The following is a 27,720-nucleotide window of genomic DNA, read 5'->3' as shown; positions in this document are numbered from 1 at the left end:
GGCGCTCTATTAGCCAGCCCCCTGCTTTCTATCCAATCTGGCGCCATTTTAGTTGGCGGGAGCTGGATGGGGAGGAGCCTGCGGAGCGCGCTTAAATCTAGAGCGGCAGCGGCTGGGGACAGCGGAGCTCTGGTGTCCGGGGGTGAGACGGGCGTCCCCGGGTGTGTGCATGTAAGGACGGGTGAGCCGGGTGGGGCTGAGGTAGCCATAGTGCTGTAGTTATGGGTCTCCCATGCTTGATGCAGACTCTGAGTACATGGCAGTCTGTGGAAGACGTTCTGCAGCAGCTGCGGTAGATAGTGGGGGTGCATCTGGAGTAGACTGAGTATATCCTTGTGGAACTACAAGTCTCAGAATGCCTGGTGAGCTTTATCGTGAGGGGCTGTGTTCACGTTACCGATTAAATTGCCATTTTGCGCAAAACTTTGCCTTTTTGATGTCCAACATGGCGATTCCTGACTTTCCTTCGCTGAGGTAATAGGGTGGCTGTTCTTGTGGCGTCGCTGAGAATCTTCACAGATGGGATGTGGGGGTCACATGGGTTTAGGTGCGGATTGAGGACGGGGCTATGCCATTTTTGTCGCCGCTCCTTTCATGAGATGGCGGCGGCGACTCCTGATCGCAATAATATTCCGTATCCTCGGGGCTACAGTGTGACCTCACATACTTTAGTGATGGCTGCGCAGGTGGAGATGTTGATCTTGGGTTGTGGTCAAAGCTATATAGACCTAACCTGAGTCTACATCAGACAGGCGACCCGAGGGGTCCCAGGTGTCGCACCCAGGGGTGTAACTTGAGGGGGTGCGGACTGGGCCGTTGCACTGGGGTCTAGAAGCGTTAGGAGGCCCATAGGCACTGGTACAGTATTGAGATTGCAGCTTCCATCTGGTCCATAAGGCAAGGAGACCCACAGATTACCCGAACCACACTAAGGTGGATTAAGCTCCTTAGACCCATAACCATCTCTAACAAGAATTTGCTGTAGGGATGAGGTAGGGGGCCCCGGACAAAAGATTACACCGAGGCCCACAAGACTTTAGTTACCACTGGTCACACCCCTTATCCTAAAGATCAGTCCTCAACTAACAAAGTCTGGAAAACCCTTTTATGCTGGGGCCCGACGGGATGGAAACGCTGCGATTTCCCCACAGCAGAAATGCCGCAGGAAAAATTGCAACGTTTTACAGTAAGCGAAAAGTGTATGGGATTCTAGCGACTCCCATGCCCACCTTGTGGTACAAACTGATGCGGACACGCCGCGTTTTCCAAAACATCTGCGGTTTTCAAAATCGCAGCATGTCAATTATATCTGCGGAAACACCGGCGGTTTCCCCATAGATGTAATTGTAACAGAAAGTCTGCGGAGGAAACCTCGGCTAATTTTCTTTTTAACGCGCTGCAGGAAGAACTGCGATACGTTGCCACCAGTTTTTCCCTGCAGTGCTATTTGGCTGCGGGACCTCCTGGGGCGTTAGCCTTAATATTAGTCATGGTACTTCGGGGAACCAAAGCCCACCAGGTCAGAAGTTTTTCTCTGATGGATCTCTGACTCAAAGGTGGTTTATCAGTAAGAGACCTGCCCCCTCTATAGGGGGGATACTGCTCATTGCATAGGGGCTATAAGGGTTAATGCTTGCTGTATAGGGGCAAGACCTAGGTCCACAGGGTGTACAGGACACTTGTGCCCATTGCTTAGGTGTTTCTTTACTTACCTGTAGCAATGTCAGTGAAGTTCTCCTTCATCCACTTCAATACTTGGCCTGGATCGCTTCTCTGGGTCTTTTAGTGGCATCAGGCAGTCCTCTCTTCACAGAACTCCCAAGATCACGCAGCAGAAGCAGCTCGGACACTTTGCACTGCTAATTGGACAGTGTTAGGGTGCATTCACACTACGGAACACCAGCGTGTATCACAGCCGTACACGCCGGCGTTACAGCAGGGCTGCCGGACACTTCCCATTCATTTCTATGGGAGCCGGCATGCGAGTGCTCCCCATAGAAATGAATGGACTGCTTTTTTCCATTCATTTCTATGGGGAGCGCTCGCATGCCGGCTCCCATAGAAATGAATGGGAAGTGTCCAGCAGCCCTGCTGTAACGCCGGCGTGTACGGCTGTGATACACGCTGGCGTTCCGTAGTGTGAATGCACCCTTAGACTGACGTAGCTGCTTTCTTTGTCAGAAACGCCCTTCTCACAGTGAAGCCGTTAATTAACATACGGGGTGCCAGAATTAACGGGGCTCAGAGCTCCAAAACAAGGGGGGTTACAGACATAATTCAAAGTGCACCAGAGTCTGTGCAGCTGCATCTATAACATGGAGCAGAAAGCTACAAAGGCTTGGAGTGGTGAAAGGTCCTCTTTAAAGGAATCGTATCGTTGTATACCCTTTTTTTCTGACTAACACAATAGCCATAAGCAAGGCTTTTCTTCTCCTACTTTTAGATGTCGTCTTCGCGCTGTCGTTTGGTAGAAATCCGGGTTTTTGTCTGTATGCAAATGAGTTCTCTCGCAGTATTGGGGGTGTCCCCAATGCTGAGAGAGAAATCTCCAGCGCCACCTTCATCTTCTTCTGGAACGCCCTCTCTGTCGTCTTCTGTCCTGGGTTTCAATCTTCTAGGCCTCAGCAGAGTTGACTTGCATGCCTGGGCCGCAAGAAAATGGCTGCTTACACCAGCTTACTGTGTAAGCGGCCATTTTCTTGTGGCCTGGGCATGCACAGTTGGCTTTGCTGAGGCCTAGAAGATTGAAACCCAGGACAGAAGACGACACAGGGAGAGGGCGTTCCAGAAGAAGATAAAGGTGGCGCGAGAACTCATTTGCATACAGATGAAAACGGGGATTTCTACCAATTGGCGGCATGAAGAAGACATCTAAAAGTAGAAGAGCCTTTAAGGTTATTCCTACGTGTTAGGGAGAAAAAAAAGGGTAACCAATGATAGGATCCCTTTAATGATCTGTTTGGGCAGTTCGAGTTGATGATCCTGGAAAACCACTGTAATGTCTTGCAGCAAATACTCTGACTTGTCATCCCTTTTAATGTCTGATGGATATTTATAGAGAATACCACATGTGTTCAGACATTGAAATCTCTGAGGTTACCAAGTTGCAGCCATATGCAGATCTATAAATGTGTAATGCTTGGAAATGGCATTTGGAGGGATTTCCAGGTATTGAATGGCTGCTGTCTGTGCTGGGGCATGTTCACATTATATGCGGTCTGTACAAATGTATTGGCCAGGAAAGCTGGGATCTGCAGTTGCCTAGACTATGGTTCTAGTGCTCTTGACTGTTCCTTAATGAGGCTCAGAAATTACAAAGTTGATTTTTCTAGCTGGACCTCACTGATAGAAACTGCAACATGCTGGCCTTTTAGGGTAAGTTTACACAGGATTTTTTGGACTGGATTTTTGACGTGGAATCCGCCTCATAATCTGGCTCCAAAAAAACGCCTCCCATTGACTTCAGTGGGAGCCGTTCACTTTTTTCGGCTATCTGTTTTATGTCACTCGCGGGAATGAAAAGAAGCAAGCTGCCCTTTCTTACCGTGGAATCCGTGGCCCAACACTCCCTCCGTGTCAGAATCTGGTCCAAAAACCCTGTGTGAACTTACCCTTATTGTCAAGTCCTCTGACTTCAATGGGTCATCTTGACGGGGGCATTCAGACTGTCATGGTGTGCAGTTTTTTTTTTTTTTGTTTTTTTTTACTTTGGCAAGTCAAACATATTAGGCTCCCTTTCTGACTACGTATACCCACCTTAAGGGCCTTTGTATATACTTATATTACAGATCTCTGTTAGTTTTTGTTGTGCCTACGACTTTATATAGAAGCAAAATTTTTTTTTTTTTTTCTGTACTTGATTTTCATGGAATCCCATATTCTCTACACCCTTTGTAGTGTTTTCATCTCCCCATAGGGGCACCATACATAGCCTGCGCGCTTAGTATATGTTGACACTGATCTTTTAGTATACTTATGGATGTCACATTGCTGGGGGTCTGAATCTAGATTGCATTCATGGAAGCCCCATAGCAGTGAATAAAGCACCGGTCACACAAGCATACTAGCACTTTATTCACTGTTATGGGATAGCCAGGACTGCAATTGAGCATTGGACCCCTGCCGTGATGTGACATCCCTCTATGCTGTGTATTGGAGATAAGAATCTTTAATGGATCCACCCTTTCATGTTTACACCTTGCACTTACTGCAGATCTCTGCTTGTCTTTATATCTGCATCTTGCCTTCCATTTCTGCAGTTCAGCTCTGCGTCTGTCGTGTCTTCATAATTCTTTTTTGTTTATCCCCTTTAGAAAGCCATGGTTGCCGTTTTAGATGATTCACAATTGGTGCCTTTACTAGAAACCTTGGAGGACGCCTCTACCTCGCATACAGAGAAGACGGACGCCTACCTCTCCATTACCAAGTGAGTCACCACTTACTGGATGTAATGTCAACTTATGTTGTTTTTAAGTTCATGACGCTGAGACCTGCACGCCAACCCTTTATGATGGTGGGAGGGATGTGGCATTGGGTTTGTTGTCTTAACCTGTGGGGTAATGGTTTGTCTGGTTTTACTTCATTGGTATTTATCACCTGCTGTTTTTTGTTCTTTATCCAGCCGTCTTAGCGGAGAGGATGGCAAAGAGTTCACCGTCTTGGTTGCAAAGCATTTCTTACGTCTTTGCAAATCTTTTAAGGTAGGAGGATTGACCTGCCAAGTGAATGCAGAACATAAGTATTGAAGCTCAGTAATGATGTATGTAGTCTGTGACCTTATCTCCTTCTAGGCCTCTTTGGACCAAACTATATAGAAAACTTTTGTTAGGGCTAGTTCACACCGGGGCAAGAGGTGGATTTTGACAGCGGATTTCGCCTCAAAATCCACCTCCATACAATGGTGGTCTATGGAGACCACTAGCGTTCTTTTTTCCCACTAGTGGCATGTTGCCGATGGCGGGGGGAAAAAAGAAGCGGGCTGCCCTTTCTTCAGGCGGGTTCAGCGAGCCGCGGCTTCCGCCTGGCGGCAGCAACCTCCGGAGTTGGCCCATTCATTTGAGCCAACTCTGGAGGGGGAAGCCGCAACGGTCGTGGCAGGCGGGTTTTGACCCGAGAGTGACACAGGGAGCAGAAATCTGCCCCCCGTGTGAATGAGCCTTTAGTGTCATTAAGGCCATAATTTGGAGAAGAGGTGTTTTACACCCCCCACAAAGATCTCATATGACTGGTGCAACACAGTGTCTCAGTGGTTAGCTTTGTAGCACTGGAGTCCTGGGTTCAAATCCCTCCAGGAACAACATCTGCAAGGAGTTTGTATGTTCTCCCCGTGTTTGCATGGATTTCCTCCCATTCTACAAAAGACATACTGATAGGAAAGAAGGAAAAAAATCTCCTAACCCTGTTCCAATGTGGGGTCCTCCTTTCCATCCCCAATGAGCATTGGTCAGGCCAGAAGTGATGTTGCTCAGGTGACCGCTCTGGCCAATAACTGGACTGAGGTCACATGTTGGCTACCGGTGATATCACTGCTAATGTCGCCTGTACCCAACAAGTGAACGTTAAGGACAGTGTTTGGTCACCAAAGCCACGTACTTCCAGCCTACAGGGGATGAATCGGTGAATCCAATGCCCGAGCACAGGACAGAGGGTAGGGGAGGTGACTATCCCCTATTTATTTTTTTTTCCCCCAGCACCTTCTGGGCTTTTCATTTTGCCTTTACGTGCATATAGTAATCTGTATTCATCTTATCTTTCAGACACACGTCACTCACCAGCATTCTGAGCTCAGTAACTCAGCACTTCAGACACTGGGATTTTGTGTGTTTAACAGTACAATAGCATCTGGCATATCAGGTAACTTCATGTACATGAGTAATGTCAGTCAGAGACCCCATATCTTCTCTGCTGCTTAGTTATAGATCAGGTATCATACAGCTGATCTTTGGTAGCCGTTTTCTGCCCTTGTGCCACAGTGGTGTCCTGTACGTGGCCATAAACCTTCTCTTGTGTTTCCCTTGTAGCATCTGAAGTCCAAGAATTGCTGTCTACACTAAACAGTATTGCCGTAAAAGCAGCCGATAAAAGCTCATGCACAAGAGCGCTTTGGGTGATTTCTAAGCAGAACTTCTCCCCTGAAGAAGTTGGGAAAGCGGTAAGTTGAATTATAGATAACTTTTTTTTTTTTTTTTTTTATTTTATGTTTCAGCATCTTGAGTAGTTGTAGTCAGAGTAACCCTTTAAATGGGTTCCTTATTTCCACTGAGCCTCAGGTTTTTAGGCTGGTCCCAACTGATTGGAGTCAGTTCATCTCTCCTGACTGGCTATGGCTTTACTATTACAATGACTTATTCTTGCAGCCCCATAATATAAGTGGATCCGCTCAGGTGCTGGCTCTGAACACATGAACCCAGAGTTGGAACCAGTCCAGAAACTTGGTTTGTCCAAAATAAAACTCAAAGGGGTTATAAAAGTTTAGTTTAAGCATGAATTGATATCCCTTATTTGTCTTCTAGGTCCCATCTATACTTTCTACATTAGAAAATGTACTTACTAAAGATGTGCAATCACTTGTCGTTGCATATGAAGCACTGAATGTTGTTATAAGGTAAGAAGAAATATCCGGTCCTTTTTGCAGTATCCTAACGTGACAGCATGTGGCACTTGCCCACCGTTTGCAAGATGTTTTGATGTCCATGTAAAATTGGTTAAGAGCGGGGTCACACCTGCGCCCGGTCTCTGCTTTGCAGGTTTCCGTCTTCTGCCTGAGAAACTGGACAGGAGGTTGAAACCCGGCAGTCAGTTTTCAAACCCATTCACTTGAATGGGTTTGCAAAGTGACCGCCTGTGAGCGTCTTGTGCCTTTTTTCGGTGCAAGACGGACATGTGAGACAAAGTGGGCACAGGTGTGAACCCGCCCTAACTTAGGTTTGTACATAGCAGAGCATAGTAAGGGTCCTTGTCCATGTGTGGGCCATAGCACCCGAACTGAACTTGGTCGTGTGCATGGGAGTCCCAGTATCACAGTTGGTTATCATACAGGGAGCTCCTGAAAAGCCCAATCACTACAATGAACAAACACGCTCAGCTCATTACGGTAGTGATCTGGTCATTCAGGAACAGACTATGATACAGTAACTCCTATGCATACAGCATCATAGTCAGCAAGTCAACTAGGCTATCCCCATGCAGCCATTGGACCTGTTCAGACCAGGTTGAAGTAATGTTAATACTTCTAATCTAATGCATTTGTAGAATCTAATTAATCTATAGTAATTAATCTAAGTCTTTACCATGTTTCAGGCTTTTGGAACAGACCCCTGCACAGATGACAACAGAGGCTGTCAGATGGGCCAAGTTAATCATTCCGCTAGTCATTCACTCTGCACCAAAAGTTCGTATAAGAGCAGCCACAGTCCTAGAAATTGGATTACCAGTGTTACTTCAGAAGCAGCAGGAGGTGGCAGCTCTGGCCGAACCGCTCATGAGCTCTGTAAGTAACCCACTAAATAAAAGGTTTATCCGGCGCATTAAACTGATGGTGTAGTCTTAGGCCATCTATATTAATGTGTCTTAAGGCTTCCTAGATTTGTAGCTTCTACCCATTCACTCGAATGCTAAGAAGCTGTAATTCTATGGACAGCAGCTCTGAATGTGTTTGGTACTCTGTACACGCCTTTGGGAACCAAGAGGGTGGTGGTCTGGAGCAACAAGATTAGGAAGGTTCCCTTCCTTCCTCCAGCTTCATGCTGGACTTAACGGTTCTAGGCCGGTTCCAACCCCCGGGTCATGTGATCCTCTGGTCGTTCTGCCCTCTCCTGTTTGCACAGGTGACTTTTCTACATCTTAAGGGAGCTGATTCAGATTGTGACCTGGGATTTAAATGGCAGGGTCCAGCTTGATGCAACCATTGGAGGAAGGAAGGCAATCTTTATCTCTGGCAAAATCTGCACCGTGTGCTGTCTTTTCACCTAGGACCTGTAGTGCTGTTTTGTGTGAATATCTAACAATATCAGATTGGTGCATGACCGAATTACCACCAATCGATTGACAGCCAAAGCCACGGTCACCTGAAGTAGCGCTGTGTACAGAACTGTCCTCGTATAAAGTATACAGTTCCATACGCTGTGTACTGGCCATGTCAGGTTACTGCAGTTCAGTTTCCAATCATTTGGGCATTAAGAATAAGCAGTACATTTTCTACAATCATCTAAGGGTGAGACCTCACGTAGCGGGCCAAAGCAAAAAAGCACTGTGGGAAAACCGTGGCGTCAGTGCATCAGTGTATCCCGCATCGGTTTTCACAAAGTCCGCAACAGTTTCCTCAGCAGACTTTCTGCTTCCATTTTACCTATAGAGAAACCACTGACATTTCCATAGGTATAACATACATGCTGCAGGAGTATTTATTTATTGCCTTTTACTTCACATGAGGCTCTTGCCTAAATCTTGAAGTGCATTGAATTGGTTTGCCCCAGTAACACTTTCCTTTCTGGTTTTGTGCAGAAAATTCTTCCTGAGCTCCACAAACTCTTCACATCTAAGAATGAGACGTATGTGCTGAAGCTGTGGCCCTTGTTCGTGAAGATTTTGGGGAAGGTAAGTTATGAAGAGTTTGAGGTCACTGTGGATTGGGTGATTATTGTTGAGTTACGTTAAACGTGTTTTTTTTTGTTTTTTTTGTTTTTTTTATTATTTTTTAAGACATTGCATCGTAGCGGCAGCTTTATTAACTCTTTGCTGCAACTGGAAGAACTAGGCTTTCGAAGCGGAAACCAAGCAGTGAAGAAAATTGCGTTTATTGCTTGGAAAAGTCTTATTGATAACTTTGCATTAAACCCAGGTAAAATAATCCAGTGTCTGTGAAGTGGTTTCTGCTTAGTAATCCGATGACGCTGTAATGCAGCCAGCCTTTCCATGACCTTACATTAGGACAACCTCCCTTGCTTAGATAGTGCCAACCTAGTCCACAGCATTGTATAGAGATTGAAATGGCTGCTGGCAATTAGGTTAAAGGGGTTGTCTTTGGCTGGTGTCTGACAGTCAGCCCCTGCACAGATCAGCTGTTCAGGGGTGCAGCCGGTCCCTATAGTATAGGAAATTTAATAGTTGGATATTCTGCAGATGAGGGGAGATCCGATTACACAAAACTTATCCTCATTCTGAATGGAATGGTGGTTGGGCATCACTCCATCCATGTAAGTGGGAACGCTGGAGATAGTCGAGGACTGTACTCCCATTGAAATGAATAAATTGGTGCACAGACTGCCTGACCATTGCTCCATTCAAAATAGGGAACAAATGTCCTGCACTCTCCTGATTTGCAAATTATCTTATGGATAGAGAGAAACTTGCTTTGGTGGTAAAACCCCCTTGATCGAGGCGCATGTAATGCCAATGTCGGGGCAGGAGTTGACTTTTGCAATGTCTCTGGCTATTTGTCATCTTGACTTGCAGATCCCTTATAGAGCATACTTTAGCTTTCACCACCCACATCTTTGAGTGTTCAGGTAACTTGTAATTCTGGATATTGTACAGTTATGATGGTGTCAGGTTTTGGTTTTAAACTTCTTACTTGGTCAGTTGTGTATAAATGTTCTGTTTTTTTTTTTTTTTTTTTTTTTTTTTCCCCCAGATATACTCTGCAGCTCCAAGCGACTAAAACTGCTGATGCAACCATTAAGTTCTATCCACGTCAGGACGGAGCTTTTGGCGCTCACAAAAGTCGAGGTCTGGTGGTATCTGCTCATGCGTCTTGGGCCCAATCTGCCAGTACACTTTGACCAGGTAACTATGCTTCAAGCCCTGGGAGTTATTTAATGTGGACTGGGATTTTAAAGAGGGGTGTTCCTGAATTTTGTGAATTCATTACTAGTGATGAGCAAGTAGTAGTCAATTGAATACGTCACCGGCATAGGAATGCCTGTAATCGGCTGAACACCAAGGGGTTAAACGCTTCGAATAGTCGCAGCGTTTAACCCCTTGGTGTTGGGCCGACTACACGCATTCCTATGGGAGCGGGTTATTCGATCAAATACTTCTCACTCATCACTATTCATTACCCATTTGCTATCTGTTTGAGATTGGATGATTTATAACGCTGATATTAATGACTGTCACGTCTCTGTTCAGGTCTGTCTGCCGCTCATTCAGAGTGCATTTGCTGTAGAGACCCCTTCAACACCAATACGTGCAGCCAACCAGAGTATGACGTCATCCACACCCCATCAGAAAGGTAATCTTGCCAGTAATGTTATGGCCTCCACAGATAGCCCTGATCTCAACATCTTCATTCCATCCAAGTGAGCAATGGGACTCCTCGACATGTAAAAATTACGAGATTATGGGTCAGCTGAACAGCTGATCTAGCTGGAGGACCTCCAACAGATCTAAAATTGATAGCCTAGTCTTAGAATAGGCCATCTGCATTAGAAAGTTGGACACCTTTGGTTTGGTTTTGAGCTGGTTTTGTACTTCTGTTACAGATTTAGTATTGGATTAGACAATCTGTTTCTATTTTTATCTTCTGCTTTTTAGGAAGTTCTTTCTTAGGCAGTTCAATAATGAACCTGAATTCCAGCGTTCTGGCGTCGGTTGCGTTCCCATCCATTCATCTCTTGGGCATTGAGATGATGCTCCATTTCCTCCTGGGTCCTGAGGTTGTTCAGTTCGCTGCACAGCACAAGCTTGTGCTCAGTTTAGGTAGGTTTTGCTCTTTATGAGTTTATGGTTTATTCGTTATTCTTTGCTCTCTAACCTGACATTACACGTGTGTGCAGAGCCTCTCCAGCATCGCCTGATCGGCAGCGTCTCCTTCTTCAGTAAACATGCCAGCACGCTGCTAGCTGCTGTACAGGATGGATTTATTACCATAGGAAAAGAGGCCTCAGGTAAATGCCCAATAACCAGCCAGCTCTTAGACTGAATTTTATATATATATATATATATATATATATATATATATATATATATATATATATATTTTATTTTTTTGCCTCATGCTTTCCTTCTCCTTTTCAGGTGCACTCCTTCATGCCGTGTGGAAGGACATAATAGAATTTGTAAAGGCAGCAATGGAAACAGGTACTTTCAAAAACAGTCAATGAAGGAGATTTGGGCTTACACTGGATTCAACAATTAGCTTTCTACACCATAAAGGCGCTTGTAGAATAGGTGATGAATGTCTTATCTCAAGGGGCTCTATGATGACTAGAATTATTTATATAGAATCATTAATTCCATGCTGCTTTACATTTGGGGGTTACATACAATACACAAAATATACAGGTAGATATAATACTAACAATGGCCGACTGGCACAGTGGAGTAGAGCGCCCTGCCCGTGAGGAATTGAGGCCTTTAAATTGAGTGTGCTCCATTAAGAGGGACCAGGATCCCTAGTCTAGTGACTGGTACAGTGATCAGACATTTATCTCATATCCAGTTCAACATTACCAGTGAAGTGTCAGTCGAGGCGTTCCACTGTGTGGAAAAATATCCCGTAGTGGATCTGCAGAAATAATGCAAAAAAGTGATCTGTGTTCCCAGGTCAAAAATGTCTCTTCATTGTGAGATTTTACTTATTGCTTTTAGGAAACAAGAAAGAAAAACAAGGCTCCGAAGTCCTGACCACCTTGCTGCAAACTCTGAAGAACATTATTGTATCTGATGCTCTTCAAGTGGAGAAGTGTCTGGTACGTACTGAAGTGAACTTGAAGATCTGATGCCTTGACGTGACTGCTCAGACTATTTTATTAAACCCATTCCCTTTTCCCACTGTAGAGTCTACTTGAATGCACCATGAAGGGACTTCCTCAGAAAGTGCTGGCGTCTGCAGCTTATCAGGTGGCAAATATGGATCTTCTTAATGTAAGAGAGTATTAGGTGTTCGCCACTTTGTTGTACTTGTATGTAAAGGACCACTAACTCTAAACTAAGGCTTTTAGGGTGTTTTCTAACCTTTGAGGTTTATGCATCGTGGTATCAGAGTATTGTATGTATGTATGTACGCTGCTTCCTCCAATAAATTATATGGCACTACAGTGGAGTGAGACGTGTCCGACCTACCCTTCACACAGTAGGGGGACCAATGCTCTGCTATTCCAGTTTGTGGGGGGGCCTTGAAATGTCACTGGGAGAAAAAGGTCCACATCAACCCAAACTATTGCCGTAAGCGTTCTGTTCCCTCAAGACAATGTATATCTCACATCACATCTCACCCTGGTGAACTGTGGCAGGTCCTGGGTGTCCCACATCTGCATATCAAATATCGATAACCTATCCTAAGTATAGACAATCAATTGTAGAAGGTGAATAAACCCCTTTAAGGTTTCTAAAGCTAACGGGGGAAGGGCAGGTGCTTTAGGTTTAGTGGTCTTTTATTACACAGTGGGCTTATTTGACTCTGTGAGGTGCAACTTGTGTGGCCCTTGGTGTGAGTTTTGTAGCCTAATATGTGGACATCACAATGTGTTTGTATCTCGTGTCTTTCTTACATAGCATATGGTTTATCTTAGGGGACCCCTGCCCTGTTTTTAATTCAGCTTCATTTTCATCCTGGACTTCTGGAACATGGCGTCACGGAGGAAAGGTAAGTTACAGCTGGATTATTTCCATTTGTAGAAATTGTCTATAGGGGTTCTCTGTGCGAAGCTCCCGTTTTGGGGAACTCATGCCATCCTTGTATGTCATATTACGTATCTCACTGGTAACTGGATGGGAAGGTTTGGTCCGACAATTTAAGTCAAACTTGGCTAATCCTGTTGCAACTTCATTCTTAAAGTAATTGTCTACAACAACCCCTTTAAGGCCAAGTTTTGTATCAAACATCTGTGGCACAGTATAATACAGTTGAGGTTTTACTAAACTCTAGTCACATGCGGTGTGTGTATAGCTGAGGCTTCGTCCAAAGATCACAACCTGGAGCCTGTGTCCAGGTCTGAGTCAGAGTTTTGCTTAATTTCAACCTTGTCATTGCAAATAATCCAGGAAGGGAGACGGCAGTAAGTTTCTGCATACATTTGTCTTTGTCATTCTTCTGTCTCCTAGATTCTTCATGAACTATGAGACTCTTGTGGGTTACGTCTTCTCTGGTCCCACTTCTCCTTTGGCCTTTAGTGAGTCTGTGCTCCAGGAGCTGAACCAAGGAGCCAAGTTACTTGAGAATAAAGAGCTGCTTTGGCGCATGTGGAGTATTTTAATTAACCCATTGACAGAGAAGATCAATCAGGTGGGTATACTTGATGTAAGGCTATTTCTTGTCCTTAGTATGTAGATGAGATGCGATCGTAACCTTTTCCCTGCCCATCACATTTAGACAAATGAAGTGAACCAAGGCGACGCACTAGAGCACAACTTCAGCGCCCTGCACAATGCTCTGATGCTGCCCATAAACCACATCTTTCCAGTTGCAGAAATCCCCCAGGTAACAATTACTCTGCTCGTTACTGACGCTTGAGTTGGAGATTGGTCATATGACGGCTTTCATTGTATTCATCTTATCCACCATGGTAGCCCACTATGAAGACTTTGATGCGGACATGGTCAGAACTATACAAGGTGTTTTCCCGCTGTGCAGCGCTAGTCACAACCACTGATGAAAATGTCTGCTGTGAAGAACTCTGCTCCCGAATTCTTGCTGGACTTGGGGATCAGACCTTGGTAAGGAATGTGGTAATAAAAACTGTTATACTCTTATGGGACAATGTCAATACACTTTTTTTTTTTTTTTTTTTTTTTTTTTTTTGTAGCTTTGGCCTAAATATTGCTGTTCTGCTATTGTTGAATTATTATTTTTTTTCTTTTAGGGATTGTCACTTATGGAAAGGCTCGTCCAGGTCCTCACAGTGATCGTGGAGTGTGTCAACTTCTCTCCTTATAGTACCAAATTTCAGCCCAAAACTAAAGGTAACCTGGTTTTGCTGCTTATAACTCCAGAATGGGATAGACAAATGACTACACTGAAACTGGGGTCTGCACAGGCAAAATATCTGCAATCTTGCCTAAATTCCAACAGTGTTGGGTATTAGCCTATATTTTGCAAACTTCAAGACACTAGCATATGGGTTTCTGTTCTTCGGATCTTTTAGAAACTTAAAAAGCGGTTACATGTGGAAACCTGAGGCTCCCATAGACTATAATGGGGTCCGGCGGTTTTGTGCTTGGTATCGGCAGAAGTCTTGCATGCAGGCTTTAAGTGAAATAAGGGACATAACCCAGTCGCTGTCATGTAACATGTGGCACTGTGAATACTTTTATTATAGATGTACCGTATTTTTCGGACTATAAGACGCACCCAGGTTTTAGAGGAGAAAAATAGGGAAAAAAAAATTTCAGGCAAAAAATGGTAAAATATTTAATATATGGGAGTTGTAGTTTTGGAACAGCTGCAAGGCCACATTGACAGGTGACCCTGCAGCTGTATGGGGATGTATAGGGCGTTTTTTTTTGTGGGGCCAGGTGTACTTTTTAGTTATACCATTTTGGGAAATGTTTATTGCTTAGATCACCTTTTATTTAATTCAGAGGCAAAACAGAGAGGAAAAACCCAGCGGTTTAGCACTTTTGATTTTGACGTTCACTGTACATAAAAATATTAGTAGACCGGGCATTTTAAAACCCAGGGATACCTAATGTGTATGTTTCACAGTAATGTTATACTTTTATATGTATTCTAGGGAAAGGAGGTGAACTTTTATTTATTTTATTTTTTTTATATTTTTATGTTTTGTTTTTTTTTGTTTTTTTTTAACTATTTTAATATCCCCCGCCTAGGGGGCTTGAACCTGCAATCATTTGATTGCAAGTCCCATAGACGGCAATACAAGTGTATTGCAGTCTATGGGAGATTCTATACATTACTATCGCGGAGGGTCATAGACCAGCCGCGATAGTAATATATATCTATGACAAGCCTCGGAGCCTTCATTAGGCTCCCGGCTGTCATCGGAACAGGTCGGCTCCTGCGGCCTCACCGTGCAGGAGCCGGCCTGCATCACTAAAGGTATGGGGCCGGTGGGGGGGCTAACTGACTGCCGGGACCTGTGGAGGAGGAGTGGGTTTGCAGCATGGCCGCGCTACTGCCACCGCTGGTTTTCTTCAGCGGCTGTAGCGCAGCAATCTGCAGGCCCCGGCAGCTAAGACACTCCCCGGCATCCGCCGGTCTATTACAGCAGATGCCGGGGACTGTCTTAGCTGCTGGGGCCTGCAGATTGCCGCGCTACAGCCGCTGAAGAAAACCAGCGGTGGCAGTAGCGCGGCCATGCTGCAAACCCACTCCTCCACCCACATTCAGACTATAAGACGCACCCTCATTTTCCTCCGAAATTTTGGGGGAAAAAAGTGCGTCTTATAGTCCGAAAAATACGGTATCTATCACACACTAGATATAAATTTTTTTTTTTTATTTTTTTTTTTTTTTTTTTTTTAAAGCTCCTCATACACCAACCGATTGGGCCAAGAAGAAGAAAGGACCCCTGGGAAACCTACATTCTGTACTGAAGCTACTTGAGAAGTTAATTGAAGGCTTTCACATGTTGTGCTCCGATCAGAGTCTTATGGAAGTCAGCGGCCCAACCATGACGGCGATGGGCTCTTCTCTCATAAGCTGCCTGTCTACCTGCGTCAGCCACATCACATTACCGTCAGTCCTCAGAACGGTGTTTTTATCGCTCATAAAGCCCGTTTCCGTATTCTATGCTAAAACCAAGTGAGTAACTGGTAATGTGTCTTGTAACTTTAGGACAAGCCTGTTACCTAACATGGATCCCATAAAGGAGAGTCTAGATGTGCTGTGTCCTCAGTTGTCCTGCAGTCCTAGTCGAAAAGTGTCCTGTCTGTTCCTCCAGCTACTTTCATTTCAGTGGGAGTCCCAGATATAGATGGTGGATAATTTGCTTATGCTGGAAAACCCATTTAATAAATGTAGACTCCCTTCTGTAAAGGGCAATGCGAAGAAGGAATATTAACAAGTGCCGTACTTTAATAAACTCGTGAAATTTTAACAAGCATCAACATTTTTCCTGTTGGTGTCATGTTAGGGATTTGTCCAAAACCATTGCTCTAGAATGACCTGAAATGTCTTTTACACTAGGTTTGAATCCCCTAAAGTGTACAGTAACCTCAGCAGTAAGGTGAGATGACTTTGATGTCTGTCCTCTGTGTCCTGTCATATTGAGGTTGGTTTGTATAAGACCCCTTGGTTCATCTTATGTCTCTTTTCAGCTGGATAAGCTTCTTGGAGATGTCCTCTCCTGTCTTGGCTCCCGATACACCGGCTCTTATGATAATGACCTACTTGAAGTTCTTTCCCCTCTTCTCTGCGCCTTATTTCTGCACAAGAACAAAAGTTTCAGGAATCAAGTGACGCAGTTTTGGAATGGATCATTTGCCAAGGCCGCCGTGTTGGCTTATCCAGAGCTGTTGAAGTAAGATTTGTCACCCTTTTGATTAATTTCCTATGTACACTCAGAGGATTTATCAAGACCAGTATTTTAGAGGACCTCTCGTGTCCTCTATATTGGCGGTATTATATACCTCTAAGAGGCTGAATTCCATGCAGTCAGCGTTTTTGGTATACGACCCTGGGCCATAGATATCAGTGCTGTTAGTTGCAGCACAGATATTCTTCCACTGTCAGAAAGGCCGGCCTTACCGCTGGGCTATATAAGGTATGCCCTTCTGACAGTACCCTTCCATAGCTTTGTAATGTCAGGTGGCCAGCCTTTCTGACAGTGGAGGGATAGCCGTGCTGAAACTAACCTCACCATCATCTCTGGCACTGAGGCGCATACCGTCAAGGCTATCTGCGCTGAATTCATTGCACTGTCGACTTTCTAGCGGTATATAATACCGCCCATCTGTAAGGACATTAAAGGTTCGCTTTAAATGCCAGCAATAATCTCTGCATCGCCTGAGGAGTCTTTCATGACAAGGCGAATCCTCTGACCGACCATGCGTCTGCCAGACGGCTGACTTAGATTTCAGGCAGCATTTATGGGGAAAAAAAAAAAACTGGTGTAAATGATGTATATTTGGTGGGCTTGATGGCCCGGCCCACCCTCATTACACCCAATTTCAGAGTTTTATAAAAATGCTGAAGTGGCCTAAGTGCTTGGTAAGTCTGCCCACTGTGGTTGTAGCATGATGCTAATGACTAAAATTTGGGACTGCATGGTTACCATTTTGGAGATTGTAACCTAAAACCTCATCCATACTTGGTCTGTTCTTCCGCTGTCATATGGTTTCTTTTTATTTCTGAACAGACCAGTTTTAAGCCAAGTTAAGCTAAAAACACCAATTTTGCTGCCTGGTTTTACCTGCACAAATCCAGTGGAAGAATCAAGCGGGGCGTATTCTGATAACGTAAGATCATTTACAAAAACTTTTTTTTTCTAGTCTATGGGTCTTTCCACCCTCACCAAGCTTAACCACAGATTCTGGAGTCTTCTAGCCCTTTCTAAAACCTGTGACGCAGGGTGGGCTTTCCCTATGGCAATGGACACCCTTTATAATACAGTAATTTTGTTTTGTTTTTTTATGCAGCAAGACAGTTCTGAGCTGGGAACAAAAATCAGTGGGATTGAAGTCATGTCTGCAGGGAAGAGAGACTTCCTACTGGCCAGAGCCGAGGAGCTTAAAGAGAAAGGCACGCCCACGAAAACGCCAACTAAAGTACCGCAAGCGAAGGTAAGAGTCATTTTATGTGGACTTTAAAGTATATTGGCGGTTTCAAGGGAAGGCAGTTTACTTTACTTTTCGGATGCTTGTCTTTGTAGTGATGTTGGTATACAGAGGTGTCCACCCTTAAAGGGGTTGTCTGGCTCCAAAAGGATTTTTCTTACAGACTACCTATCTACAGGTGTCATCCGTGGGCTCCAAATCCTGCACAGATCAGCTGTTCAGGCAGACGTCAGAAGTTACAGCAGTGGATGTGGATAGTGCACAGCTTCTTCTGTTCCTTGAGTAGGAGAGTCTGCACACACTCCCTGTCCACTCCTTTAACTTTCAGTTCCCTGAGGTTGCCACAACAGCTGAACTGTGCAGGCTCTGGGTGCGACACTCACCAAAAATCATATACTGATGACCCATAGGTGGTCAGCTAATCAGTCTGAAAAATCCTTTTGAAAATGTAATACCCCTTTAACTTGACTCAAATTTGTTTAAAGGCCTGCAATTTCTTAAACCAGTTCAATTCTTATAGTTGCCTCCTAACTAAACCCCCCTGACTTCTACAAGACCGCAGTTGTCTACACTCGTACGGTAGCGGATCCCTGTGGGACACGAGCCATTTACCTCTGTGCAATAGGATCTTGTGTTGTAGTGGATTACCCTGGCAATGTGTCTGACTTCTCTTTTCAGCTGAAGTTGGATTTTTCTTCTCCAAACCCTAAAATGAAGCTTTTAGAAGAGGAACAATCTGTAGACTTTGTGTTTATCCCTCCTGAAACAAAAGAGCGAGTTCTAACAGAACATCAGAAAGAAGTCCTGCGTACAAAAAGGTTTGTTCATGTTACCCTACCATGGCATTAGACAAAATGGCATATGAAGCCTGCTTTTTGAGTCCCATGAACCTCATTGGCTTTTTTTTTTTTTTTTTTTTTTTTTTTTTTTAGGGTGGACATCCCCACCATGTACAACAATTTGGATGCGTCTCAAGACACCACTTTGTTTTCACAGTATACACAAAGCCAGGAAATCTCGCTGTAAGTGTCCATACACTACAATTCACACTCTGACTTGCATTAGACCCTGTGCACTGACGTGGGGCTGAGTTTACAGCATAGTGCACTCCGTGAGAGAATTGGGGATTGTTATGCATTCTAGTCTATAGAGGCTTTGGATTTATTCCGTTCTGATGACACAGATGATTATAGAGTCGTCCTATCCTGCTCCGTGTGATTGGAACGGAAAGCATCACAAGTGCCCATAGATGTGAATGCCGCTCTTACTGTCATTTAAGTGTATGCCGCTGCAAACTCGGTCCTACATCAGAAGTGTGCCTGGGATATTAGTCTATGTATATAATCCTGACCTTGTATGTATCTCTGTCCATATTAGAGAGAAAGCAGAAGTTTTAGATTGCCCAAAAGAAGCAGCTTCTGATGTCAAGGTAGGTGTTCATACATCTCAAGGTATATGTTTGGGTTTTTTTCTCCTTGTCTAAGCTCTGTCCCTAATAAGATCCTAAGGATTATGTCCACTTAAAGCCGCCAAACCAGTGACTTCCCCTTGAAACAGGAGCTGGTACATCTTTCTTTCCAAACATTGTGGTGCTGTGTTTTTCTAATCCTTTAGAGCCAGACTTTATTTTGCTGCAGAGATCTGCCACCTGCAGTAGCTATTGTGAAACCCATTCTGTAGTGTTTGACCCATGTCTGGATTTTGCGCACAATCCCTGACCAAAACCAGTGACATGTGAATAAAGCCTTCCAGGAGAGCGGGCACTGGAGAGACGGCTTTCTTTGGTAGAGATTTTATAAACCAGTTTTATCCACATGGTGTTATAGGAATGTAAGCATTACATGTTGCACACTCGATTAGTAGATGTCATTGTTACTTATGTCATGAGGTCGTCTTGTCTATATCCACAGAATATGCCATAAGTTCCTGATAGATGTGGGTTCCTCCTCTTTCAGAAGAGGACTCCCCTATTTTGCATCCTTGGTGAAGCGAGAGTATTTGGCTGTTTTCCGAGCTCCCATTCATGTGAATGTCGAGGCTGCATTTTGTGTCCATCACTTTCTTTACTACAGATGCAACATGAGGATCAGGGGATCCTTAAAGTTATCTAGCACTCGCACCTATTGTGTATTTACATAGCCATGATAGTACCAGTGCTGGAGAGCATGACTCTCGACCCGAATAGGAAGAAGAACGCAGAGGTTACGTTTCTTTCACTTCCTATTGTAGCTACTGGTGTAAGAAGGTGCTCATACCCAAGATGGGCTAAAACCTCTAGAGTAAATCCTAATGTCTATTCCTACGTTAAAATTTTAATCCTTTCCTAAAATGTCTGGAATACCTGTTTAAAAGCAACCTGTGAGTTATATGCCTTCCCAAATGGTAATGTAAGGAAGTGGCCAGAAGTGTAGAAGGTAATTTGATTTTACTTTTCTCATGTGCAGATGGCTAAAACTGAAGAACTTGAGAGATCTGAAGCGAAGGAAGAAAGAACTACATCGGATGAAGTAATAGATGTTGACATGTTAGATTCTGACGATGATGCCAAAGCCGCTAATGATTCAACCGCAAACGCTTGTGAAAATGCGTCAGATGGGGCTCAGAATACGTCAAATCTAAGCAATGCTTCGGCCTCTTCAGATATGATTTCAGGCACTCCACCCCCGCCTTCGAGCAGGAGGCAGTCCTTCATCACCCTAGAAAAATTTGATAGTCCCGGAAATCGATCTTTTAGTCCCTTGGTGGACAAAAAGTTTGTGAAATCAGAAGTTATTTTGGTTCCGGATAGCCAAGAAGCTGCAGAGAAGGAAAGTGAAAATCTAGAAAAGAGCGAAAACCCATCACAAACCCCTACAAAAAATAACCGCACTGAGCTTACCATATCTAAGAGGGAAACCAGAGCCTCATGCTCTGCTGAACACTCCAAAAACAAAACTCCTGTATCTGAGGATGGCAAACACAAATCTAGTAAGGACTCTACCAATGTCAATATGGAAGAAAGTGTCGTCGTACCAGATTCTCAACCTCCGCAGGCTGATGAAAAAGCCGAGGAGATAGAGCAAAGTATTCCAGTTAGTAAAGTGGACACCAAAGAAAACACTCCACCAGATGCTGACGATAAAAGTCATCCGCCGAAAACTCCTACGACTCAGATCTCCTTGAGACGTTCCTCCAGAAGACAATCGGAAGTATTAGATGCTGTTAAAAACGAGAACGAGTCAGAAAAGCGAACCCAAACAAAAGGGGAGCAAAAAGCTGCGTCCAAAAAGACTCTGCCTGCGAGAGAGACTGCCAAAAAGAGTGAAACTGTTACGAACAGTGAGGGAGAAGACTATCAGGATGTTTCTAGAAAACCTCAAGATGATGAAGTTAGTAGCAAAGTAACTAGCCATAGTGAGAAAGATGAGGAACTTCCGGATTCTAATTCTAGCAAGGACAGTCAGGAGAAAGCAAAAGTTAAAGCCCGGTATCAAACCAGGAGATCTCAGCAAGCCGTAGCGCCCTCTGTGGACAACTCCGAGTCTGAGAATTCAGAAGCGATGGAAGGCTCTGTTAAAAAGAAGGGAAGACGGGGGAGACCGAAGAGCACTGGAAAATCAGATAAGGCTGAAGGCACGCAAGACTCTCAGGGGGGAGTAACTCTGAAAAACACCGAAGATTCCTCCAATGTCAAAGATGCAGAGTCGAGGTCGGTAATCGATGACCAAACGTATACATTAGTCTCAGACGACTCTGTATTGCATGCCAAGATTTCTGAGTGCGAGCCGGACTCGAAACTGGCTACCATCGAGAACAAAACCTACGACATTTCTAGCAATGCTTCGAAGATTAGTAGTACCATGGAAAGTGCCATCACTGTACCCTCCGCCGGAGACTTCTCAACTCTTGTCTCTGATGTTTTCCTGTCCTCTCAAAGTGGCCTCCAGTCGCTTGACTGTCCCCATAAAAGAAGTAAGAGGATTAGACGGTCCCGGAATTGCGACTGTTGCTGCGAATCGGTTACCAAAGACTGGAAATCCGAAGAGCCTGAAAGTAAAAACCAGAAAATGCACATGTCTTCCACCATGCAACTCAACGATACAACGTTCTCCGTGCCGTGTGCGATCAGTACGCCCCTAGCCGATGAACAAGGCTTCTTCAAGACTGCTGCGGAGATCAAATCCGATACAGAATCGGAAGAACACACTGTCGTTCTCTTAGGTGACCGTAGCACCGACCCTAGCGAAATAACACAAGTTTTTGTCCCAGGTAAGACGGTAGAAGCTCCAGAGACTGCATTCGAAATCGGTGCGGATGAAACCGTGGTGGCAGGAAGTCCAAAAGATATCAAATCGGAAACTGTGGTTTTGGTGAAGGAGGGTGTTGAAAATGAGGAAGGGGACAATGGAATGGAAGTCGGAGAAGTAAACGAAGAGCCGACCAGTAACAAAACCTACGATATAGAAGAAGCAGAAGGGCCTACAAGTAGCGTCGTTGAGACCAAGCCTGAAGAGGACTTGGAAAATGCTCAGAATGTAATCGTGATCGAGGACGACGGAAAAGGAGAAGAGGCCGAGCCTGAAACTGTCTCAAGTCTTGTTGAAGACGATGATGTTGAAGAGGTCCAAGCCACAAAAGCTGCTGAAGAAGATGCTGAGAAGGAAGAAGAGCAAACCATCTCAGAAGATGAAACCAGTCATGTTAGTGCAGAAAATACAGACGTACAGGAAACTAATGCTCAAACTGTCTTAGAAGAGGTCTTGGAAGATGAGAACACCACCAGCATTGCTCCGTCTGATGTGGCCTTAGATGGGGAGGAAACAGACGAAGGCGCCGCAATGAAAAACACTGATCAAATGGTATGTGAAGACCTAGGCGTTGTACAATCACACACGTGTTCTCCCACAAAAGCCAAAGTATTGACCCCCATGGTCATGTCCAACGACAGCCCAAGTGGAAATTATTCTTGGTCTCCTTCTGCTTCCCCTTCTATGAGTATTTTGAAGAAAGGGCTAAAGAGGCCGCAGGAAATTGAATCGCCATCTCCGATCAACAAGGTAACTCTCTTCCCTTCACTCCTATCTAGGAATAGCTTAGTGCTTGATGCGTAGGTCTTTCCCTTAGCCAGCTAGGTAGTCTTTTTGCTAAGTTGCATTTTGCTCAGGACTGATGTTTGGCTACACTTCCTCTTCTCAGGTCAGTGACATCACGTCTTTTGGTCACATGACCATATTGCAGCTCTGTTCTATTCAAATGAATGGGGCTGAACTGCAATACCAAGCACAGCCACTATACAATGTACAGCACTGTGCTTGGAAAGGCCGCAGCAATTGATATCTGTCATGGACAAACCCTTTAAGTTGTAGTCTGAGATGACCTCAGACAGTCTATGCCATACCTGGGCAATGTACGGCCTGCGGGCCACATCCAGCCCTCTGACTACTTCTATCCGGCCCGCATGGCTAGTTGAAGTTTTTTTTCAAGGACCTGTGGTGATGTCATCACAGCCTATCACCAGGATAGGCTATGACTCAGTGGGCGGAGCCACACGGGGCTGTGTGCTTTTTGCAAGCTGCTGGCAATGGAGGCTGCTGGATGATAGAGAGAAGAGACAGCATGTGAGCAAGAGGGGGGGGACGGGGACTAGGGGCAGATGTAGGGGGCCAGTTAAATTGAATGCACATGGAGGGGGACATTAAACTGGGGCAGCTGGAGGCGGATATTAAACCGTGGAGGTAGCTGGAGGGGGACATGTCTGCCTCTAGTTGCCCCCAGTTTAATGTCTCCTCTAGTTTTTGCTGGTTTATACTGGGGCACCAGGAGAGGGACTTAATACTGTGGGACATTTGAAGGAAAACTTTATAATGTGGGGGTGTATAATGTTAGGGTGACTGTAGGAGGATTTTACTTTGTGGGGCACATGGAAAGATTGAGGATGGGCGGAGTCAGCAGAGAAGTGGGTGGAGCTAAATTTGCCGCTGTGCGCTTGGCCCTCTAGAACCGTTACAATTTCCCATGTGGCCCCATGGGAAGATTAATTGCCCACCCCTGGTCTTTGCTCATGGATGTCGTCATTGCTGTCTAGAAGGTCCCAACCATTGTGCTGTAACGTCCACACTTGTTTTCTTGTAGATAAGAAGAGTGTCATTCGCTAACCCGATATACCAGGAAGGTCTGGCGGATGACATTGATCGTCGAAGTCCTGTCATCAGGAATAGTTCCTCTTCGTCATCGAGAAGCCTTCAGATGTTGACTGGCAATAACTCCAAGGTGAGTCTTATTACCAGTCCTTACTCTGCTCGCTGATATCATGGGGATATTGGTGTAGGATGGGGTGGATAGGTTATCAAAACCAAGGCCTAATTTGCTGATTTTTATAATTCAGGCACCTCTACTGCTAGTACTCTAAATAAGAGGCTATGGCCTCCTTAAAGGGAAAGTATTTTTTTTTTTAGGAAATGACCTAGTGTTGGAAACTTTGCATGTCCAACTTTTGTAACGAAGCCTAAAATAGTCTGACATCCTGGAGGTGGACCATAAACTAAGTTATCTGGAGCAGACGTTATAGGAGTTTTCTAGGCCTGGTCTGTGACCTGTGCAGAGAGGGGAGTAGAGATGTGACATCTCCTATTGTGTCTAGTGGATTCTGCATCTTATCTACATATACCTGATGGCTGTGATCATCCGTGTGCTGTAAGTGAGGTGACTGCTGCAAAGAAATCTCCTACAGAAGACAAAGTCTCGGCATATTATTTGGCTTCATGGCCAGAGTCAGAACTGCAGAGTCTTAGGATATTTTAAATATATAATATGGGAATGGTTAACTTCTTAACTCTGCTTCAGAAGCTGTAAACGGAGTAGTGACTGTCCCTGAGGACTCTCAGAAATTCATGTTAATAGATTGTAGAACAGACTTCATTTGCAGAAATTTTTGCAACTCCTCTCTTTGAATACACATTTGGTTGTACCGTCTGACAGAGATGACCTGAGGGGCATCCCACAAATGAGGATAGAGGTCTGGCTGGCACTACAGTGACCCTCTAGATCTGTGCCTCTTATCCTATCCCTTTTTTTTTTTGTTTTTTTTTTGTTTTTTTGTTTTTTGTTTTTTTTTGTTTTAGATTAACACTACCCCAACCAAGGGATTTACGTCTCCTGGAACCCGAGTCCTAGGATTTAAGAGCTCAAAGAAGAGTTTGGTGAGCGTCAAATCTTTAATATATTTATGTAGTTTTAATATTTTATAACTTTGCCTCTTTGAACTTTTTCATACTTAAGCTTTAGGTCGCACATTTTGTCCTATTGGTGACATTACAGTAACGGAGTCTCGTCTTTCTCAGATTTCAGAAATGACTAAAGAATCCATGCCGTCACCAAAAGAGAGCGTCTACCCGGCCCTGATGAACTGCACCACTCCTGTAGATGTCATATTGCCCCAGATTACCTCCAACATGTGGTAGGTGGTTGGGGGAATATTATTAGATCTAGGCCCCTCCAGTAACCTCATCGTGTAGGTACCGAAGTGTGTAAAATCGGGGATTTAGCATTCAGGACAAATTTTCTATTTTGCTTGTTTGCTTTCAGACAGCACAGCCTATGAGAGTAGGGAAGTATAAGGAGGGATCTCGTAGGACTATAGTTCTTTATACCTCTTCATAGCTGGGAGAGATATAAAATAACTTGAATTTCACAATCTTAAAGGGATTCAATTATTAGAATTCTTCTACCTTTTGATGTCCTCTGTCGCCATTCGGGAGAAATCCCGGTTTTCTTCGGTATGCAGGGTTCTCTCGCAGCACTGGGGGCGGTCCCCAGCGCTCAAACAGCACTGGGGGTGTCCCCAATGCTGCAAGAGAACCCTCCAGCAACGCCTGTCTTCGCCTGGAACGGCCTCTCCCTGCGTTGGCTTCAAACTTCTCAGGCTTGTGGCCCCAGCTTATTGTGTAAGCAGCTGCTTAAACAGGAAAATTGCCGTAGCCATGCGCTGTCGGCTCTGCCCAAGGCCAGACTGCAAAGCCAACTGCGAATGCCGAAGTTTGAAGCCAACGCCAGAAGAAGACACTGGGAGAGGCCGTTCCAGACGAAGATGGAGGCGGTGTTGGAGAAAACTGGATTTCTACCGAGCGGCGGGGTGGAGAAGATTTCTAAAGGTAGGAGAAGAATGGCCTTTCTTAAGGTTATTGCTGTGTTAGGGAGGAAAAAAAAGTCATTTTAATTATAGGAACCCTTTAATGTTAGGCTATGCTGCAGTGATCGCAGGACTATCCAAAGTAGTCTGTGCCTGGCAGTCTTCTTGGTATGATAAAGGGTTAAGGGTAGGTACTGGGATATGTAATCTGCTTGTCAATAGTGGGGGAGGGGGAATTTATTAAGTCTGGTGTCCTCGAATTATCAAGAGCCTTCAACTTATTTCAGGTGAACTGAGCCAGAATATAAATAGACCCCAGGCAGTAATTGGCGTATATTTCTTGTAAATCCCTCGCGCCAGGTTTCGGACGTGCAGAGCTCCATCTTAGTGTCTACCCACTTCTGTAAAAAATTTTTTTTTTTTTTTTTTTGCAGGGCTAGAGGATTGGGACAGCTGATCCGTGCTAAAAACATTAAAACCATCGGTGACCTTAGTACTCTGACCCCGTGCGAGATAAAGACTCTGCCCATCCGTTCACCAAAGATTTCTACTGTGAAGAAGGCCCTGAAAGTCTACCATGAGCAGCAGGTAAAGGATAAAACCAGATGTTACCAGGACACAGTTTTGTCTAGAGCCTCACTGACCTCACCCGTCTATTCTTCTAGACAAGGTCTAAGGGTTATGACGAGTTTGCTGCTCTGGATGAAGCCGAGAAGCCCATAAATGGTGTCGATGAGAAGTCTGTGTCAGCTGATGAAGATAAGATGGAGACCGGTAATGTGGCTTCCTGATCTATAAATGTGTCCATATGGTATTGTCTCAGGGTTGTACTAGAGGTTGTGGGGTTCTATGGTTTTGTCTCAGGGTTGAGCTAGAGATTGTGGGGGTCTCTAGTTTTGTCTCGGGGTTAAGGGATGACTTGACTTTAGTATTGTGATTTCTAAGATGCCACTTGGAAATCTCACTATCTGAGATCTGGTCCTAGGACCCTGTCGGGTGAACATGTTAGTTGCTTGGCTTAGTATTGATATGGAGCCTTCTATAAAATAAGACACTCCCAGCTCTGCCCATCGGTAGGGTAGTCTCCTACTTTTGGTAAAGGTCCATTGAGCTAGGTCTGGCGCCTCACACATATCACTCCAAGAGGAAAGGTAAAGGACTCCTCCATATTGGGGATCGTTTAGGGCGTCTTAACTCTAGCTATATTTGGTTCACATTTTGTGCCTTTCACATTCCTTAGATTTGCCAGAGGCGTCAGCTACAGGGTCCATTGTACAAGCTGCGTCCTCGCCGGACATCTTGGGCCAGATCAATGCCCTTTCTCTACTGATTACTCAAGAAGAGCTCGGGAAGTATTCGGAAAGGCAGCTATTGGAAGTGCTGGAAAAACTTGGCACGCTCTCAAACTGTGTCCTGCGACGGCTCCAGTCCCGGTGGACGTCACCGCCACACAATGGTTCTGTTTAAGACTTTTCGGCTCCAAATCCTTCGTGTTACGGAACAATTTTATTCCTATTTCTGGAGACTGAATAGATTTTAAGAACTCATCATGTGCGGTCCCTTCTCCTCTAGGTTTCTTGCTGCTATACACATAGTACTTTAAGCAACAGATTCCCGCTTGCCTTTTTATCAAGGGTCTGTTTTATGTTCCAGCTGACTGTACGTCACTTCTGCCTAGGGCCAGAAAATGGCGACTTAAAGGTGAGATGAAATGTTTCGATACTTGAAAGTATTTTTTTAACTAGAACTTTTTGTACATAACCCGAATACTATAAGTCCGTCACTAATAATTTCCACCACCCACAAGGATGACCTAAAGAGCGCCTGCATAGCTGAGTTGTACGTGTGTGGTGTTTGGCTGTTGCGGCTTCAAGGAAAAGGAGAACTTGTTATGTGCTCTATAATTTTCTCAAATTGAGTGCATCTTAAAATGTAAA

The 27,720-nt window shown here is 44.7% G+C and overlaps 1 protein-coding gene across 1 annotated transcript; it reads left to right on the top strand.

The window, feature by feature from the left end:
• Nucleotides 1-103: 103 nt before the first annotated feature.
• Nucleotides 104-27,720, top strand: RIF1 (replication timing regulatory factor 1). Its single transcript, XM_075284428.1, has 36 exons — nt 104-171; nt 4,314-4,426; nt 4,622-4,700; nt 5,757-5,853; nt 6,021-6,151; nt 6,513-6,604; nt 7,300-7,489; nt 8,503-8,595; nt 8,701-8,839; nt 9,632-9,783; nt 10,129-10,231; nt 10,534-10,698; nt 10,776-10,886; nt 11,017-11,079; nt 11,590-11,690; nt 11,779-11,865; nt 12,513-12,586; nt 13,045-13,225; nt 13,313-13,420; nt 13,510-13,656; nt 13,803-13,902; nt 15,427-15,703; nt 16,088-16,127; nt 16,219-16,421; nt 17,259-17,358; nt 17,539-17,682; nt 18,355-18,494; nt 18,609-18,698; nt 19,054-19,105; nt 20,121-22,712; nt 23,788-23,925; nt 24,777-24,854; nt 24,996-25,111; nt 26,218-26,371; nt 26,449-26,557; nt 27,024-27,720. The coding sequence occupies exons 2-36, from the start codon at nt 4,320-4,322 to the stop codon at nt 27,248-27,250; spliced, it is 6,780 nt and encodes a 2,259-aa protein (XP_075140529.1). The 5' UTR covers nt 104-171; nt 4,314-4,319; the 3' UTR covers nt 27,251-27,720.

Source organism: Leptodactylus fuscus, chromosome 8, assembly GCF_031893055.1.
Source record: "Leptodactylus fuscus isolate aLepFus1 chromosome 8, aLepFus1.hap2, whole genome shotgun sequence".
Classification (NCBI taxonomy): Eukaryota; Metazoa; Chordata; class Amphibia; order Anura; family Leptodactylidae; genus Leptodactylus; species Leptodactylus fuscus.
This window is presented reverse-complemented; position numbering and strand designations above follow the sequence as displayed.